Raw genomic sequence first — 18,107 nt, 5'->3', positions numbered from 1 at the left:
TCATTTCAGATTTAGTATCTAGAGTATTTTCACCTCTTCACCACGAGTTTACCGTGTATTTCCTGCACTCTCCACCTTGACACTCACAGTTGTGATCTTGATAGTAGCCACTGGCCACAGGCGGCTCTTCAGTTTGAATGTTAATTAACCAACATGGGATAACAATGTAAAATTCAGTTTGTCCATCTCACTAACCACATTTCAAGGGCTCACACAGCCATGGTGGCTGGTGCAGAGAACACGTCCCTCTTGGCAGGAAATTCCTTCCGAGAGCACAAGGCTGGGGTATCAGGCAAAGGTCGGGGTGTGACCTGCTCTGTCCATTTGCATCGTTGGTGCCTAGATGGGGCGACACATGCGCAAACGGTATTCACTGGATGAATAACTTTGCGTGCAGCTGACTCCGGCTGCGCGTCACCGACCGCCTGTGTGCGGGGCAACGTTCCCCGGCGTCTCTTTTTTAAAAGTTAATTATTTGTGGCTGCGCCGGGCCTTCGCTGCCGCCCGCAGGCCTTCTCTAGTTGCGGCGAGCGGGGGTGACTCTCGGTTGCGGCGCGTGGGCGTCTCATTGCGGTGGCTTCTCTGGTTGCAGAGCACCGGTTCTAGGGTACTTGGGTTTCAGGAGTTGTGGCCCCCAGGCTCTAGAGCACGGGCTCGGTAGTTGGGGTGCATGGGCTTAACTGTCCCGGGGCATGTGGGATCTTCCCGGAGCAGGGATTGAACCATGTCTCCTGCATTGGCGGGCGGATTCTTTAACTCTGAGCCAAAAGGGAAGCCCCTCCTGGCATCGTTTTTGACTAGAAACTGCCCCCAATGGACTGACTCACCAAAGTACGCGTTGCACCAGCTTCCCCTTGAGAGCTCGGTGACTTGAGCAAGTTATAAGTCAAGCAGCTCCTCTAAGGAGGTCTCCAGGATGGGTCTCGCCTTACTCAGCCCAAGATGCCACCCTGCTCCCTCAGACCTCACCTACCACGGATCTCACCTCCTGCTCTGTGAGGCTCACACTGGCTCCCGAGGTGTCCCTTAAGGACACCAGGCACACCCTGACCTTGGGGCCACCCCTGCCGCTCAGGGGGCCCCGCCCCTGTTCACGGAAGCACCTCCTTCTTCCAGACACGTGCCTTGTGCGCAGATGACACAAAATACAGATTTTGAGGGTTGCGAGAATGTAAAATTCCATTATTAAAAGGAGCCGTGGCAGATATGAAAGAAAACGTCCCGTTAGAAGCGCACCACCGACGCGTGCGCAGGCGGGCATTGTCCAGACCCACCGCGGTGCCGCCTTTCCTGAGAGGAGTCAAGTAACCGAGCTGGCTGCAGCCACAGCGGCGTCCAGCTAGCCGGAACCACTGCCATTCCAGACAGGCACTAAAAATAAGCCCACGATGTTGAAAGTAGGTGAGAGCTATGTGCAGACGAAGGTTACACAAGCCCAGAAGCCAGGCGGGCTTCTGCTATTTCTGAATCACTCTTGCCCTTTCTGGGCTGTGACAGTGCAGCTGACGGGGGTGGGGTGGGGGGTGGGGGGGTGCTCTCTGTTAGGTCCGTGGGGCAGACCCTTGACAAGCACCTGCCCGGAGTGGCTGCAGCTGGTGTGGACAGCGGTCTGCTACTGCAGCATGGTGTGTGTGTTCCACTCGAGCAAGGGTCATCGCGTAGCCGAGATGGGCGGCCATGTGCTGGGGGAAACCCACCCCAGTGGCGGACCACACGCAGTGTGTATATACAGCTTGAAGATCTATGCGCTGAGCACCTCCCCATGGCTCCACAGTGACTGACCAATTTTCAAATTTACATCGAGCTGTTTCAAAGAACAAAAATTCCGTTTTTTCCCATATCCCAGTTATACACGTTTGAGGGTGTTGATCAGCAACATGCGACAGGAGAGACCGCCCGTTAGCGAGACCACAGCTCAACTGGGAGAGGGTGAGACCACGATTGCTGAGGCTCAGAGCCGCTTGGGCCCCCTCCCCTCCTCCCGAAGCCAGCGACAGCCACCCACCTGGGCCACCGAGAGGGTCCGCGTTCCCCGCACCCCATCCATCCGCCGCCACCCACCTCCGAGAGCGTTCTGTGCACACTCTGCTTCCTCTCTCACTCCGCTCCTCTCTGCTTTTCACATTGATTTATATTGTTGAACTTAAGGAATCTTGTGAGGTTAAGAATTATTTGCTCATACTTTGACCCAAGTCCAGGGACCCACAGACTGTGGGAAACTCTTAGCTCCTTGAAAAAAATGCAACGGCTAATTTGTGCTGGTTCTGTCTCTGCGGAAGGGAGTGGGCTCAGCCGCACCCTTCCAGGAGCTGAGGTTTCAGTCTCAAGGCTCGTGCTGCCAGGCCCAGGGAGGGCGAACGTGGGGTGACAACTCCACGGGGTGGGGAGATGCCGGGCCCCTGGCTCAGGCTGGTGGTACAGCCCTGGGACCAGTCGCAGGGTGGCTGCTCCTCGTCCCATTGCAGCTTCCAGGGCCGTTCAACCACCTCAGTGATTCCCAACACTGGGGAGGGGCTTCATCTGTCTTTGGATTACCAATTTGTGCAACACTCGATTGCGTAGGAAAACAGGTGCCTCGTGAAGGTGGATGCCGTTCAAAAGTTGAAATAACCTATCTTACCTGAGTTTATGGTAAAAAACCATAGGGCTGAGGGGCTAGGAATCTAAGTAACTGAAATAATGATTTACATTGACCTCAGGTGGAAAAATCTGAGCACTTTTCAGTGAGGTAACGCGCAAAGGCCAAGGTGGCTCTTTCGGCTAAATCATGGGCCCACCTGTTGTCTCTCCTGTTTCCTGTGCTCTGGAGCCTTGTATCCCATGGAGACACTCACTCTGCTTCAACAGGAATTCTGTAACAGAAATGCCCTCTGATGCTTGCAGCTCGACCGCCTTCAGCCTCCACCGAGTGTACAGAAAGAAGAAAAAGAAAACAGGAGAAGACAGAACCTGCCACACTGTTGGTGGGAACGTAAGTTGGTGCAGCCACCATGGAAAGCCTTCTGGAGGTTCCTTGAAAATACCAAAATGAGAGTCACCACCTGATCCAGCAACCCCACTCCTGGGCGTACACCCAGAGAAAAACGTGGTCCGAAAGGATACTTGGACCCCAGTGTTCACTGCAGCACTGTTTACAATAGCCAAGTCATGGAACCCAACATCCATCGGCAGAGGAATGGATGAGGAAGATGTGGTGCATGTATACAAAGGAATATTACTCAGAGCAAAAGAATTCCATTTGCGGTAACTGGATGGCCTAGTGAGGATCATACTAAATCAAGTCAGACAGAAACAAATATATAAGATCACTTACATATGGAATCTAAAGTATGATACAAATGAACTTACTTAGAAAAACAGAGTCACACAGACACATAGAACAAGCTTGTGGTCACCAAAGGGGAAAGTGGGGGAAGAAAAATTTGGAATTTGGAAGTAACTTATACACACCACTCTGTATAAAAAAGACAAACAAGGACAGACTGTATAGCACAGGGAGCTACACTCAATAGCTTGTAATAACCTGCATGGAAACGAGTCTGAAAAAGAACACACACACACACACACACACAGAACCAAATCCCTTTGCTGTACACCTGAATCACTGTGAACCAACTATATACCTCAATTAAAAAAAGAACAGAAAAGATGCAGGGGCCAGACACCTCTGGTGTGGCGAGCGTGTGACCGTTAGTGATGAAGGAAGGCTGATAATTTAGTTATTGCCTTTCTTTGTGTATAGTGGGCTTCCCTGTGGCTTAGATGGTAAAGAGCCTGCCTGCAATGTGGGAGACCTGGGTTTAATCCCTGGGTCGGGAAGATCCCCTGGAGAAGGAAATGACAATCCAATCCAGTACGCTTGCCTGGAGAATTCCATGGACAGCTGAGCCTGGGGGGCTATAGTCCATAGGGTTGCAAAGAGTCAGAAACGACTGAGCGATAACACTTTGTATATAGTGCCCTGTGGAGCGTTGCTGGATTAGGATTTAACACTTCCTAATTACTCCAATGGTCTTTCCAGTAGTCATGTACAGATATGAGAGTTGGACTATAAAGAAAGCTGAGCACCAAAGAATTGATGCGTTTGAACTGTGGTGCTGGAGAAGACTCTTAAGAGTCCCTTGGAAAGCAAGGAGACCAAACCAGTCAATCATAAAGAAAACCAACCCTGAATAATCTTTGGAAGGACTGATGCTGGAGCTGAAGCTCCAATACTTTGCCACCTAATGTGAACAGCTGACTCACTGGAAAAGACCCTGATGCTGGGAAAGATTGAAGGCAGAAAGAGAAGAGGGCGACAGAGGATGAGATGGTTGCACGGCATCACCGATTCCCTGGACATGAACTTGGGCAAACTCCAGGAGATGGTGAGGGACAGAGAAGCCTGGCGTGCGGCAGCCCATGGGGTCACGAAGGGTCAGACAGAACTTGGCGACTGAACGACCTAGTAGGAATATTGGACATACGAACTCTCCAATAACAACAGTCTTAACTCATTTTTTGAAGTGCTTTACTGATTCACGAAGCAGCTGAAGAGAGGCTGAGAACCACCACTCTTGAGGCAGGAGAGTGAAATCTGTTTTCCTCTCTGCCTGCAGGCCTCGCCCCCCCTCCCAGGGTAACATCGGTCAGGAGGCGTGCAGACGCAGGTCACTGCACTGAACAGGCACTCATCCGAAACTCTGAGAGCACGTGCTCTGCCCTGGCCCCAGCGTGGAGCGGGCCTCTGTGCCGGCTGTCACTGTCCTACCCTGTGACCTAGGAGGACGAGGCTGGGTCCCCCCGTGGGCCCCCCGGCTCTGACCGGGGAGTCCAAGGCGCACAGACAGGTGGCCTCAGCCCCACCCCCACCTCCCGCCCTGGCTACTGGCTTGCTGGAATGATCCCCGGGGCGGGCGGCTCGGTCTGTGAGAAACACTTCTCCCCTGGTGACGACCCGCCACCCACCCCCCAGCCTGGCTCGATGTGGCAAATGAGGGCTTACTCATTCGGTAACACGAGAACAACGCTGGAGCCAGAATCCAGAGCACATTTGTGTTTTCTGTTTGGAGTCCCGAAGTTATTCAGTAACAGAGTGTTTCTGGTGTTGGCTGTCACCATGGTGAGGAGCACAGGAGCTGGACCCCATGCCCGTATAAGGCAGGGCGAGCCCGGAGCTCCGGGAGCCAGGCTCTGCGGCCAGGCGTGGTCGCGGCTGCTCCGGGGGCACTGAGGGGAAGACAGACGGCGAGGGACCCCAGGGGAGAACGTGGGAAAGAACAGTCTCTGCGACGGCTCTCTGAGCCCAGAGTCCGCCCACGGCTATTTTGGTGGATCCCGTTACTTCTGAAAAATACTATCAGCCCAAAAGGAGGGCAGAAACAGCTCTGCTTTCACCAGAATCCCATCTGGGTAGAGCTGTTAATTGGCAAAGATTTAATACACGTCCACCAGGTTTGTGGAATGGGCACAGACATTCTATTTTCATAAAAGAGTTAATAAAGTCTATGCGACTGTCCTAACAATGAATAACTTCAGTAATGCACTGGGCTTACCCCGCAGACAGTGATAAATGGGGTTAGCGATTTCTTCTCAGTGGGTTTTTTTCTGGCTTCTTACTGTCAGTCACTCCTATCCCCTTACTGATCAGTATTCAATAGCACGTGTGAATCAGTCAGGCAGCCTCAGTTAGAATCACCCAGTTTGGATCCATGTGGGCCAGAAAGTGAGCTTAGGTCTCTCTTCATGACTCCAAACACCCCTGCCATCCTGGTGTGGGGGTAGGGGCAGATCACTGGCCCTGGTTCTTGAACAAACTACCCAGGCAACTGCTGAGTCTCAATTTAATTTGATTTCATTTGATAATGTGTCTGCAGATTAAAGTCAAGCCCATGCTAGCTTACCCGTGTTAATGAAATTAACCAGAAGGTGTCACTTTCTGCGTTCTGGCAAGGCGGCGAAAGACTCAAGGCATTTTCTTAATCAGGGGTGACAGGAAATAACGCCTGTGCTGTAAACTTAGGAAATGAGAATAGACCTGGGGGCCTGTAGAAATCCCCTTCTAATGACCTCTTTGAGGAGACCCTTGGTGTCCTTCAACAATCCGCTGCTGTGCAGATGGTATCGCACATGGAAACGATCAGAGGAACTATCTTTACAGGAGAAAAGTGTTCTTGTAAAAGCATCACTGTCCGCATACTGGTTCTACGTTAGCTAATAACAAACAGTGAGAAGGAGCAGACCCGGTCCCCTTCTACTTGGTCTGTCTGGGCTCTCTCTGGTGGATCCCAGGGAGAAGAACGGTCCAGAGCCAGGCTCCCTCCGACACAGGCAGGTCTCACAGACATGTGCGGTCTCAGGGCACTGGTTTCTCTTCTCTGTGCCCGTATAAGGCTGAGCAAGCTGAGCTGGGGAGGCCAGAGCCTGCAAGCAGGCTTTCCACCACTGCTCCGGAAGCATCGCTGGGAAAATCTATAGCCGGGGACCCCGGGGGAATTTAAGTCTCATGGAACAGCCTCCATATATTTAAAAATACTTCTCCTTGTGAAATGCTGATAAAGCAACTCCTGAAGCACGGAGTCCCCGCCAAGAGCAGAGGAAGCAACCACAGCAAAACTGATGCCAGGCACCAGCCCGTGGAGACTCCTGGAAGCTTCGATCTCCGGGCAGACCACTCCTCCACTGTGATCATTGCCACCAAGGTAATGGTGGGCTGCGTGTTAGCACATAAGCTCCCCGCATCTATAAAGGGGGCCCGTCACACCGTTGACCATTTGGCTTCTGGGGCGGGGACTCGGGTCCAGAAGGAGGCAGGACCTGACACCCAGCCAAGATCCGGTGGCCATGTCTTCCTCCTGGTGGGTGAGGGGCATGGCGACTTAAAACACTGATGCAAGCGTTCAACTTGCTGAAGCTCAGTGGGAACCCCGGAGGATGGCTATGAGTCCCAATGCCAGCAAGGACAGGGAGACGCAGGCGGGCAGTCCCACAGGCCTCTCACTGCCTGACATGGGACGCGGGTGAGCCCTGGAGGGGAAGGAGTTATCCCAAAGCTCAAGGACTCGAGAGACTGTGTCGTAAGACGAAAAACTACTCCCTACACTGCCACGAACCAAAGAGGTCTTAATACATGAATATAAGCAAACCTTTACCTTCCACGATGCTGAGACTCAAATATCAGCTTTCAAAGCAACACTTGGATGAAACATGTCAAAGTAGCAAGCCCACATTTCAAACATCGCCGGATGTTGTGGTAACTCGGGGCGACCTTTTCTCTCTGACTTACCTGTGAAGTGCCTGTACATAAGGGGCATTCAGGGAAGGTGTGGGATAATTTCAAAAGTCAAAGTGATTGTCAGTGGTTCAATGCCAGCACCCTCTAGTTTAAAGAGATACCAGGGTATAAATACAACTGTATATTCATGGTGGTTCAATGCCAACACCCTCTAGTTTAAATAGATATCAGAGTATAAATGCAACAGCTTTTTTTATGCAATATTTTTACAAAATATACATTTATATATACTATAAATATTAAACATAATTGCATTATGTACACATATATGCACACGTGTATTTATGACAATGAGCAAGAGAGAAGATGCTCAAGAAGGCCAACACTGTTCTCAATTTATTGAGAAAGTAGCATATATAGATTCAATTCTGCATTCTATTCTTGCTTGCTTCATAGAAATGAACTCACCTATATTAAATTTCTTACGATTGTATGCAAATGATTTAATCAGGTTATATACAGCACTCTGTACAAAATGGAAGTAAAACGAAGACAATACTTATTGCAGCGTCATGACTTACCCGCCCTCCTTTCTCGGGGTAGCACTGGCAGCCCCCGCTGCAGTCTCTGCCTCCACAGGGCACGTCCAATTTCTTCACACCCTGCAGAAACGAAGCAGAAAGCAGAGAACATTACCTACTACCCTCCAATCGCCGCGCAGGCCAGAATGCCAGCTGCTGACAGTCCTTCCACGCCTAACAACTATTCAATCAAAACACTCACTCAGTCTTTAAAGAAGCAGAATTTAATTTTTAGAGCAGTTTGAGGTCAGTAAGAAAAGGTATGGCGTTTCACGCACAGCTCCTTCTGCCCGCACCTCCCAACTATCAACACGCCCCCCACCAGATGGGCCGAGTGTTACAATCGGTCAACCTCCACCGATGCACCATCACCACCCCAAGTCCACGGCTGACATCAAGGCCACCCTTGGTGCTGCACATTCTAGGGTGAATTAGCCTTTTTTCAGTGCCTACTAAGTGCCAGATGCCAAGCTGCATCCTGGGGCTCAAAGTCAAGGAGAACATTCTCCAGGGATTCTGTGTGAAGTGAGCCTAAGATAAGGTGTTCTGGGAGAGACGTCCGAGGCTGGGGAGGATGGTCAGGGTGGCTGCCCGCGGCACTCTGCAGGGCCTCGTGACAAAGCCCAGACCCACTGAGTTGCAGGGAGGGGGCTTCTGATCCAGAGGCGGAATTTGCAAATACAGCTGGTGGGATGACACAGCCTCCCCCCATCACAGGGAGCCACCACCCATCACAGGGAACCGCCTCTCCCTCCCCCGTCACAGGGAACTGCCCCCCATCAGAGGGAACCCCTCCCCCACAGGGAACCGCCCCCATCACAGGGAACCGCCCCCCATCACAGGGAACCGCCCCCCGTCACAGGGAACCGCCCCCCGTCACAGGGAACCGCCCCCCGTCACAGGGAACCGCCCCCCCGTCACAGGGAACTGCCCCCCATCAGAGGGAAGAAGCCCCGCCCCTTCCCCTCCCTGAGACTGTTAACTTGGGGTACAGAGAGGGCGGGGATGGTGGTGAGGTTTTTCCTAAGTGTTTATTCAGCTGGGTTGGGGTGATATCGTCGAACTTTTCGCCAGTCCCTGAGATGTCACTCTTTGATGACTTTAGCGATAACGGGGGAGTTCTCTAGCTAGACAATCCCAGCGAGGAAGAAGGCATTTCTTGCCTCCGTCTCAGTGTCTCAGGCACGAGGTGGACGTGCAGACTGGACCGCGTCTGAACTCCTCCTTTCAGACAGCGTCCACAATACTAAGCGTTTTGAGTCGGAAATGACAATCAGCTTGGTCCTCTTTCTCCCCTCTCTGGTCAGCTCTGCCCACCTGCAGCCCCATCCCACCCCCCACAGGTGAGTTAGTGCAGCCGGTCCCCGGGGAACCTCCATCTGGCTCCTCACTCTTGACCAGGTGGTCCGGAGCCCGCAGGGAGCCGATCCAGAGGGGACCCTGGGTGCAGTGAGCCCTGGTGAGCACTCGGCCAGACCTAATGGTGCAAGCAACGCCCCGACTACAGAAACCGCTCCAGTTCAACAGCATCGCATTTCACCAGGGCAGCTCCTCCCCTTCCGAGTTGAGTCTCAGTGACGAAACAGGGGTCCCTTGGGGAGTTCTTCTGTCTGGTTTTTGGGCTAACACATTGGTCAGCATTCTCCCAGCTCCCCAGGGTTTGCGGGGAGATGCGGATGGGGCTGCCTGGCCACCTCGACACCTCCTGCCAGCACAAGCCTCCTGGTCGGTCAATGCTGGGGGGCACAAGTGAGCTTTGACTCCACGCTGCCTGGCAGGAGCATCATCGACCTCATCAGAGATGCAGTGTCCTTTCTGTAGACAGGATACACCCCTTTGCTAAGTACTTTCTATGGAGGGGTAGTATTGGAGAGTTTCACATTTGTTGTTTTTATTCTTTCCCTAATCTAATATCGGCTGCATCTGTCACTACTTTGAAGAACTGAAAAAAAAAAATCTGAAGATCTCAAACTCTTTACAGAAACCAGCACCTCTAAAGTCTTCTGAGACTCTTGGTATCCTTCTGAGCTGAGTCAGGCGATGGGAGAGCATAAGAGCAAATGGGAATGGTAAGGGGCTTCCCCGGTGGTGCTAGTGGTAAAGAGCGTGCCTTCCAATGCAGGAGACGAGGGTTCGATCCCTGGGTCTGGAAGATCCCCTGGAGGAGGACATGGCCACCCACTCCAGTACTCTTGCCTTGAGAATTCCGTGAACGGAGGAGCCTGGCGGGCTACAATCATGGGGTCGCAACGAGTTGGACACGACTGCAGCGACTTAGCTCACACGCACAAACATGGATAAAGTCCTTTCACGCCCTCCAAATGCGATGTTAGGTATCTGCCCATTTTTGTGTGGCTTCAGTGCTTAACTACAGTGGGGCTCATCTTAAAACCTCCCGACCCTGGATATTTGGTGTTTATACATCCAGCTGCGGGCAAGCCGTTGGTGTGCGGATTATCCTGAGCACCGAAGCGAGGAGCCTGGATGCACCGCGCTGGACTTTGTCCTCTGCACGACCGGGACGTGAATAGGCGTGCGGGCAAGGCGAACTCGGCTCACACAATCATGATTCACTTACCAGTTGCTTGGAAAGGGTAGGGAGACACCTCAGGCTGAAGTGAGAAGCATACACTCCTATTCCCCATCTGGGGTTTCACATGTTATTTTTAATTTTGATTTTAAAGCCATTTGCCAAATCCCTATATATAAATCAATGGTTGAAACGATTTTAATGGCTTCAAATCGACCTAACAGACTTTCTGTTCTAGCTCTAGGATATGCCCTGGATTTAGTTATAGAAATGCGCTCATAACCTGCTCAAAATTCAACAGTGCTTTCTGCCTTGGGAACAAGGCTTGCAGGCCTGAAGATTCCCAGTCTCCATACTTCTCAGCCATGACCCCAGGGCTCAGATACCCTGACTCAGGATGTGGGGGAGGCACTGTTGAGAGGTAGCCCTCCACCTGAAAATTTCAGCCCTCATGTGTATGTTGGTGTGTGTGTGTGTGTGTGTGTGTGTCTGTTTGTGTGTGTGTCTGTGTGAGTTTCCATCAGTGTCTCACACATCCCACAGAGGGGCTCTTAAGAATTCCAGCAGCAACAAGAGCCCTAAGCACCACCTTCTGGAATGTCAGATCTCCAGGATGAACAGAAGTATTTACTTCTGTAGGGCAGGGCACGTGCTCCAGACGTCTCTTAGAGGCTGAACAAGTCTCAGGCTGAAACTTGGCATTCTCTGGAGAGGACCTGGGCTCTGGAACATTCTCAAGACACAAACGCCGTCCTGAGGCTCTCAGATGAGGAGTGTGTGAAGAGCTGTGTGTCCGTGTTCCAGCCCCAGGTGCCCACCCCCGCAACAGGAGAACAAAAGCTCAGACCAACCGCTGCCCAAGCCAAGCCCTCATGTCCAGCCCCAATTCCGTGACTCAGCACAACTCGAAGACACATCAGGGTCCTCTTGCCAGCGCCTTAATAGAGATGATGTGCTTCCTCCCCACCTACACTCACCTCAAGAGTCTGCCCACCACCCTCGCAGATGACAAGCTAGCCCCGTCCAGACCTTCAACTTCGGAGTCTCTAGGACAGCGCGCTTCCACCCGTCAGGGCCAAGCTGGCTCCGAAACATCAATCCACTGCTTGTTAGTTTCCCACCTCGGTCCCCACCGGTCACTTGGTGCAGAGCAATACTCCAGCAGCAGGGCTCCCTGAGCCCCCTGCAGGTCACCCAGCATCTCAGGGGGAGACGCAGCTCCAGGGCCTGGAAGCTCCTGGAGAGCCCCTGCCCTGGACCAGCTGCGTCTACTCAGCAGAGCTGGCCAAACGCTCACCCTGTTGTGAATGTCCTTCATCCCAGGGCAGGCAAGAGCTCACGGACCAATGGAGCCAATGATGCTGCGAGGACTCCCAACCTTGGAGAGTGTTTGAGTCCAATCTTGACATCTCAAAAAGTGCTTCGGGGCTAATGGATGTGGTTTTGAAAGATGAAAGTGAATTATAAGTTTGGGAAAGTCAGAGAGAAGCAGCCTGAACGTAAAGAGCCCAGTAAACCAGGAACATCTCTGCGCTGCATCTGGAGGAGATGAAGGGCAGGTAATCTCCTTTCGACAGTTGGGAACAAAACCTGTGCTGGCAAGGAAGAAGGGGGGCAGGGAGAGCGGATTGGTTGATTGAGGGGAGGCTCGGACACGGCGTCAAAGAGGCAGTCCCTCCACGCGGGATAAACCGCGGCTCCCTCTGGACCCTCGCTACTCCCCCCTGCTGTGTGGATGCCGCATCGGCACCGCCCTCGCGCCGGAGCCGCTCAGGACTGCAGACCCCGGCCCAGGGTTCCAGCAGGGCTTCCAGGTAAGCAGGGATGATGGGCTGGCTCTGAGAAAGGGGATCTGCTTGGAGACAATGAGACAATGCGAACCACTGAGCCATCTCTTCAGTGGAGCAGAAACTTTCCTGCAGGGTCCCCAGGGCCCTGCCTAAGGCGGACCCAGGCATGACCATCCTAGACACGTGCCAGCCCTCGACATCTTTCGACTCCTGCCACCTGGGGCGTGCTCAGCGTGGCTCTGAGCACTCAGGACTCAGTTCCAGCTTAGAATCAACCACAGGGCCACAAATTTCAGTTCCTTTTTCCTTAGTGAAAACATCCTTTTGAGACTTTCTCTCTCTCTCTCTTTTTTTTTTTTTTGCTGAATTTTGTGCTGTCCTGAATTGGTAGCCAGCATTGCTGTGCTGATTAGAAATTCAAGGAATTGGAAATGACTTGGATCGCTTAAGAGCCAACTGGCAATGTAAAGGCATAAGATACATTCTCTAGAGACGTTGTATCATATTCTACCCAAACGGAATGTAACAGATGGTTTCCAGGGCAACATGGAGAGCTCTGAACAAGAGATTTCTTAGTGAGCTTTTTACATGGGAATTCTTTTCTTTGGAGCCTTGTCTGAATCTTGGCATCACTACACTGTAGAATGATTTAAAAATACATCTATTTGCATGGGCTTTAGTTCATCTGAGAGACAGCCAGCTCACCCCTAGATGCATGGTTGAGATTCCCGGGGAAGCTTTTGTGTCTGAGAGAACAGAAGTCATGGAATGTTCTAAGCAAAGCCAGGTTCTAGCTTCCTGAACCAGGCATCTATCAGATTCAAGGAGGGAATTTCTTGCCTTGAGCCACCGGCTCCCTGGCTTCCAGCAGAGATGGCTCTGCCGTTTATAACTGGAATGCGGGGAAGAGTCGGAGTGGAGATCCAGAGTGGCAGCTGCAGGATTAAGGGAACACCCGGTCCCAATTGCGGCTGGCCCTGCCTCCTGTCAGAGCAATCTACTGGCATCAGGAGAAGCCAGTATCACGCTGCCTTCATCAGGGATTGCGCAGGACTGAGCAGAGAGGAAAAGCGCTTCCTTGGCAGCCTGGTGAACAGTAGGTGCCCCTGTGGAGGTATCTGGGGAATAGCCCCACTTCCAACATAGAAGAGCTCAGCGCCACGCCTCCCGATGCCAGATATTTAGGACACTTAAAAATAGGCTTAAACAACCACTTGAACGTCAGAAAATAAAACACACAAGTGACTTAGGCTCTTTCAGACCAGCTATTTCTCAACCACCCGTGTGAACCACCCATGTGTATCAAAACAGACTCCACGGACGTGCACCCTGCTGTCCGCAGACGGGATGCTCTTTAAAGTCGATGCCATACGTATAGATGAAAGAAAAAAATGCTCACCATTGTTCTCAACTTGCACAGAAGAAATGAGTATTAATCAAATTTATATGAAGATGCGAGAACAAAACTCATTTGTCCCCAAACAAAGAATATTCTGTCCTCCACATGTTCCAAGAAACGTTTTGTCCAAGAAAGCCTTTTTAAGCCAACCTACCTCCAGCCAAAAAGTGCAAATCTGGAGGGAATTTACAGATATTTTACCATTTGATTGCCCCCAGCACGCACCCAGAGCTTCCTGTATGGAGCGCTATTGAATAACCCATTCTAACTGACAGAAAAGACAAACATTCCTTTTTGTTAAAAAGTAATCGTCTTTCACATTTTAGGTAAAAAAAAAAAATGTATACAAGTCTTTGTCTTTGCCACAAGTCCAGGCAAGCTGAACTTTCTAAAATTATCCTTCTAATCCAAAAAGAGGCCGACAAGGAGAAAGCCAACTTGGGAACACAGTTCCCAGTAAAGTTCTATTACTTTATCAAAACAGGAAATATAAGCCATTTCCGCACATGCAGCTTTAGAAATTAAGGAAATCATTCCAACATAGTATTAGAAAGACAGGGTATATGGCAGAGGAAGTGTGGAACACAGCCACTCCACACAGCAAAACGCTCCTCTGCTGTAGGCTGGGCGGGAAGTCCAGGGAGTCTGGCTGCCTTTGTCCAAACTTTCAGGGGCGCCTAGAATAAACGTGGTGACTCTAGAATGGCCCTAAGATTGCCACCAGCCGAAAGCAGCGGAGTGCCTGACGGACAAAGGGGTCACCCATTTAGATGAGCCGCCCCAGTGGGCTCTGATTGAGTACCAGGAGTGCGGTGGGATCCCTCCTCCTGGGCTGGGGGGTCTGGGGGAGGCAACAGGGGAGGGCTGATGCTGAAGCTGAAGCTCCAGTCCTTTGTCCACCTGATGTGAAGAGCCGACTCACTGGAAAAGACCCCGATGCTGGGAAAGACTGGAGGCAGGAGGAGAAGGAGACGACAGAGGGTGAGACGGTTGGATGGCATTACCAACTCAATGGACATAAGTTTGAGCAAGCTCCGGGAGTTGGTGATGGACAGGGAGGCCTGGCGTGCTGGAGTCCATGGGGTTGCAGAGTCAGACACGACTAAGTGACTGAACATTGAAGTAGGGGAGGATGCTGCGACGGGAACAGGGAACCAGACAGGATGACGGCAGTCCAAGGGGAGACGCTGGGCACAGGCCTTTCAGGATGCAGTCGTCAGGCCTACCTGTGCTCACTTAGGCTCGCCCGGGTGTGTGGGCACCTGCGGAGGCCACTGCTCCTTCCCGCAGGGCTGGCAGGCCTGGGAGGGGCAGCGCTGGAGGCCCTTGCCCGCGTCACAGCAGCAAGCCGCCTGAGCTTCTACCCAAACCTGCACACTTAGACGCTTTCCTGAGCATGACCAGCCAACTTCTCCACCTCCTCTTTCTTCCTCTTTCTGACTCAGGCGAGGTGTGTTTTCCTAATAGAACTTGCCATCAGTAAGACAGTGAGTGTGCTTCCCAGAATCCGCCTGCCAATGTAAGAGACGTGGGTTCCATGCTCGGGTTGGGAAGATCCCCTGGAGGAGGAAATGGCAACCCAGTCCAGAATTCTTGCCTGGAGAATCCTGTGGACAGAGGAGCCTGGTAGGCCACGGTCCACGGGGCGGCAGAGTTGGACACAACTGAGGGAGTAAACAACAGCACCAGTCAACAGCACAGCAGAGGCAGCTGAGCTTTAATGCTGGGGTCGGGGGCCGACCAGCAGGGCTAACGCAGAGACCCCAGCAGCATCTCTGGAACTGGACAAGACAGAGGCGTGGCTGGCAGACCAAAGGCCAGAACACGCTCCCCAAGGACACCGCTTGTGCCGGTGATGCTGAGAGCAGGCTGAGGACAGCCGCTGCCCTGGGGGTGAGGAAGCGCGGGAAGCAGACAACCGGCATTGTCAGAAGAGGGCCCGGGCGAAGTCCAGGCGGGGCGGCCCCCTCTCTTCTGCCCCCTCCCCAACGCAGGATGGGGCTGGCGGGGCCGCCCGGACCTGTGGGGTGACGTCGGGGCTGAGGCCGCTGGCGCCCTCACACCAAGGGGTCATGGAGATGAGGTGCAGGCCCTGCTGCTGGCTCGGAGCCCCAGACGGTGGCATGGGAGTGTGGAGCAGCCAAGGCTCCCTGAGAAACACCTTGCCCGGGGCCAGAATGATCTCAGAGTGCGGGTGGGCCCGCTGCAGGTGAAGGCAAGCGGGCCGCCTGGCCGAGCAAGGGCGTCTCCCATCACACTCCCTCTGTCCCCCGGCCTCCCCTCCTCTCCCAAGACAGGATGGAGGGGCCCCGCGTGTCCCCTCTGCTGGGGGCCCGGGTGGGAGGTGTCCATGCGGGCCGCTCCGTCCAGAAGCGTCCCTCCCGCTTCCCTCTCACATCGGCTTCACCCGACGCGAGTCCAGGCTTCCCTGCGGCTCCTCCATCCTGGTGCAGACCCAGAGATGACTCATCCTTGCCCAGCAACTGGATATGCACGCATAGAAGCGCCAGGGACATGGAAGGTGAACATGCTGCCGTGGTCAGGAACCAGGGATGGCACAGGCTGGGCTGGGCTGGGCAGTGGGCTCGACCAGCAGCCTCAGGAGTGGGTGGGGGCCAGAAGGGCTCTGCAAATGGGGCTGACCCCGCCTGGAGGCAGGAAGGAGGTCCCGCGGGAGCACGGGTTGCCTCCACTCGAAAGTGCTTCTTCCCATCACCAGGTCCCGCTCATCGGAGCTCCGGCCCCCGTTCACATCTGCGTCCTGTCCACGCTCTGGAATCCGTCACCAGCACTCTGCTGCAGCCATGGTCTCAGCTCCTACGACATCCGATTTATTTTCCTTGTGTCTCAGACATGTTTATGAATCTACGGCTCAATTCTACGTTGAACCAGAGCTCATTCCCTTGATTCCAAAAGTTGCTCTTGAACCTCCGTGTGCCTGGGCTTCCCTAGATGTTGACTTACTGGATGAAACAGTCTCAAAATGGGACTGTGAGAATGGGATCTTTTTCTCGTCCAGTGTTTGAAACAGGTCATCCAGGCTTCCACAAAAGCCCCTCATCCCCAACCCCACTCTCAGTCCCCCTTATCTTCCCCTTGGCCACCATCCCTGTGGTCACAGTGGCTGGGGCAATGCCAGTCTGACCAGCGACTCAGGCAGGCTGGCTGTGTCTCGGTGTCTGTTCACTCTTCACTAAAGCCCGTCTTCCTGATGCCTCTGTGATGCCGCCACAAGTGTGCATAATGTGAGAGCCCGTGTGCACGCCAGCCACCTTGCAGGAGTTGGTGTGCAGGAGCGTGCGCGCACACACACACACACACATGCACACATGAGCCCAGGCGGATCGACGCTTCTGTTTGAAATCATTTGCCTGCTGTTTGGGTTTCCTTGGTGGGTCCGTCAGTAGACCGATTTCTGGAAGTCCCCCTCCCACCATCCTTAATACAGGTAGTCACCATTCTTGCTTTTATTAATCACTCATGCCCCGTGTTCACTCACGGCTGCTCCAACAGAACACCAGCCTGGGCAGCTTATAACCAGCAGTACTGTATTTATCCCGGCGCTCGAGGCTGGAAGTCCAGGATCAAGGGGCGATAGGGTGCCTGTTTTACCCACAGCCGGCTTCTTGCCAGATCCTTACGTGGCCGGGTGGGGCCTGAGAGCTCTGTGGGCCTCTTCTGTTAAGGACATTCGTCTCCATCGTGGGATGCCCTCCTGAAGGCCTCACCTCCTAATACCACCACCCTGGGGTTAGGACCTCAGGGGGCGGCACAAACACTTAGGCCAGAGCAAGGGGCAGGGTGGGCGCGTGTGTCCTTCTGCGGTTAACCCTCTGGTTTCCAGCCCACCCGATGCTCCAGTGACAAGATAGCATGCTCTGTCTCCACGTCCTCTGCTCCCGACTCCCTGCTCTGCCCTGGACCAGCTGAGCTGCATCCGAGACCGAGCGGCGTGCATCCCGCCCCCTCCGTCCCCTGTTCCCTCACTCAGCTTCAGCCGAGTGCTTCGTAAAACATCTCCACACAGCGGTGGAATGTCAAGGATCTCCAGCGCCTGAGCGTGAGCACCTCTGGGAGCCCATCCTCCCTGGGAACGTGCCTTCGGCCTGGAATTCTCTCCCTCCTGCCTTGGCCTCACCATCCGCAGAGCTGAAACCTGCTCCCTTGAACACACCAGCCACTCACCCTCTGGGTCAAGGAAGTCAAGCTCCTGCAGATTTCACCTCGGCCCTGCCCATTCTTTGTACATACGGGTGTTTCTGCTACAGCGTAACGTGGGACTGTTTCTGAAAGACCCTCATGTTCTGCAAGATGACACCTCAGGCCGACAGTACAGAAAACAGGGCTAGAGGCGGACCTGGCAGCTTTGAATCAGGCCACTAGAGTTGCTGTTCAGTCGCTCAGTCGTGTCCGACTCTTTGCGACACCATGGACCGCGGCACGCCAGGCCTCCCTGCCCATTATCAACTTCCAGAGTCTACTCAAACGCATGTCCACTGATCACTGATGTCATCCGACCATCTCATCCTCTGTCGCCCCCTTCTCCTCCCACCCTCAGTCTTTCCCAGCATCAGGGTCTTTTCCCAGGAGTCGG

At 53.3% G+C, this 18,107-nt stretch overlaps 1 protein-coding gene across 2 annotated transcripts in view; it reads right to left on the bottom strand.

Annotated features, from left to right (window-relative positions):
- COL4A2 (collagen type IV alpha 2 chain) overlaps nucleotides 1-18,107 on the bottom strand; it is a 161,197-nt gene that overhangs the window by 104,884 nt on the left and 38,206 nt on the right. For both annotated transcript variants that reach the window (XM_061435368.1, XM_061435367.1), the window contains exon 4: nucleotides 7,795-7,875. In XM_061435368.1, the coding sequence (XP_061291352.1) occupies nucleotides 7,795-7,875 (81 nt within the window). The remainder of the gene's footprint in view (nucleotides 1-7,794; nucleotides 7,876-18,107) is intronic.

This window comes from Bos javanicus, chromosome 12 (assembly GCF_032452875.1).
Source record: "Bos javanicus breed banteng chromosome 12, ARS-OSU_banteng_1.0, whole genome shotgun sequence".
NCBI lineage: Eukaryota > Metazoa > Chordata > Mammalia > Artiodactyla > Bovidae > Bos > Bos javanicus.
The sequence above is the reverse complement of the archived record's forward strand: the minus strand, read 5'-3'. Positions and strand labels throughout refer to the sequence as shown.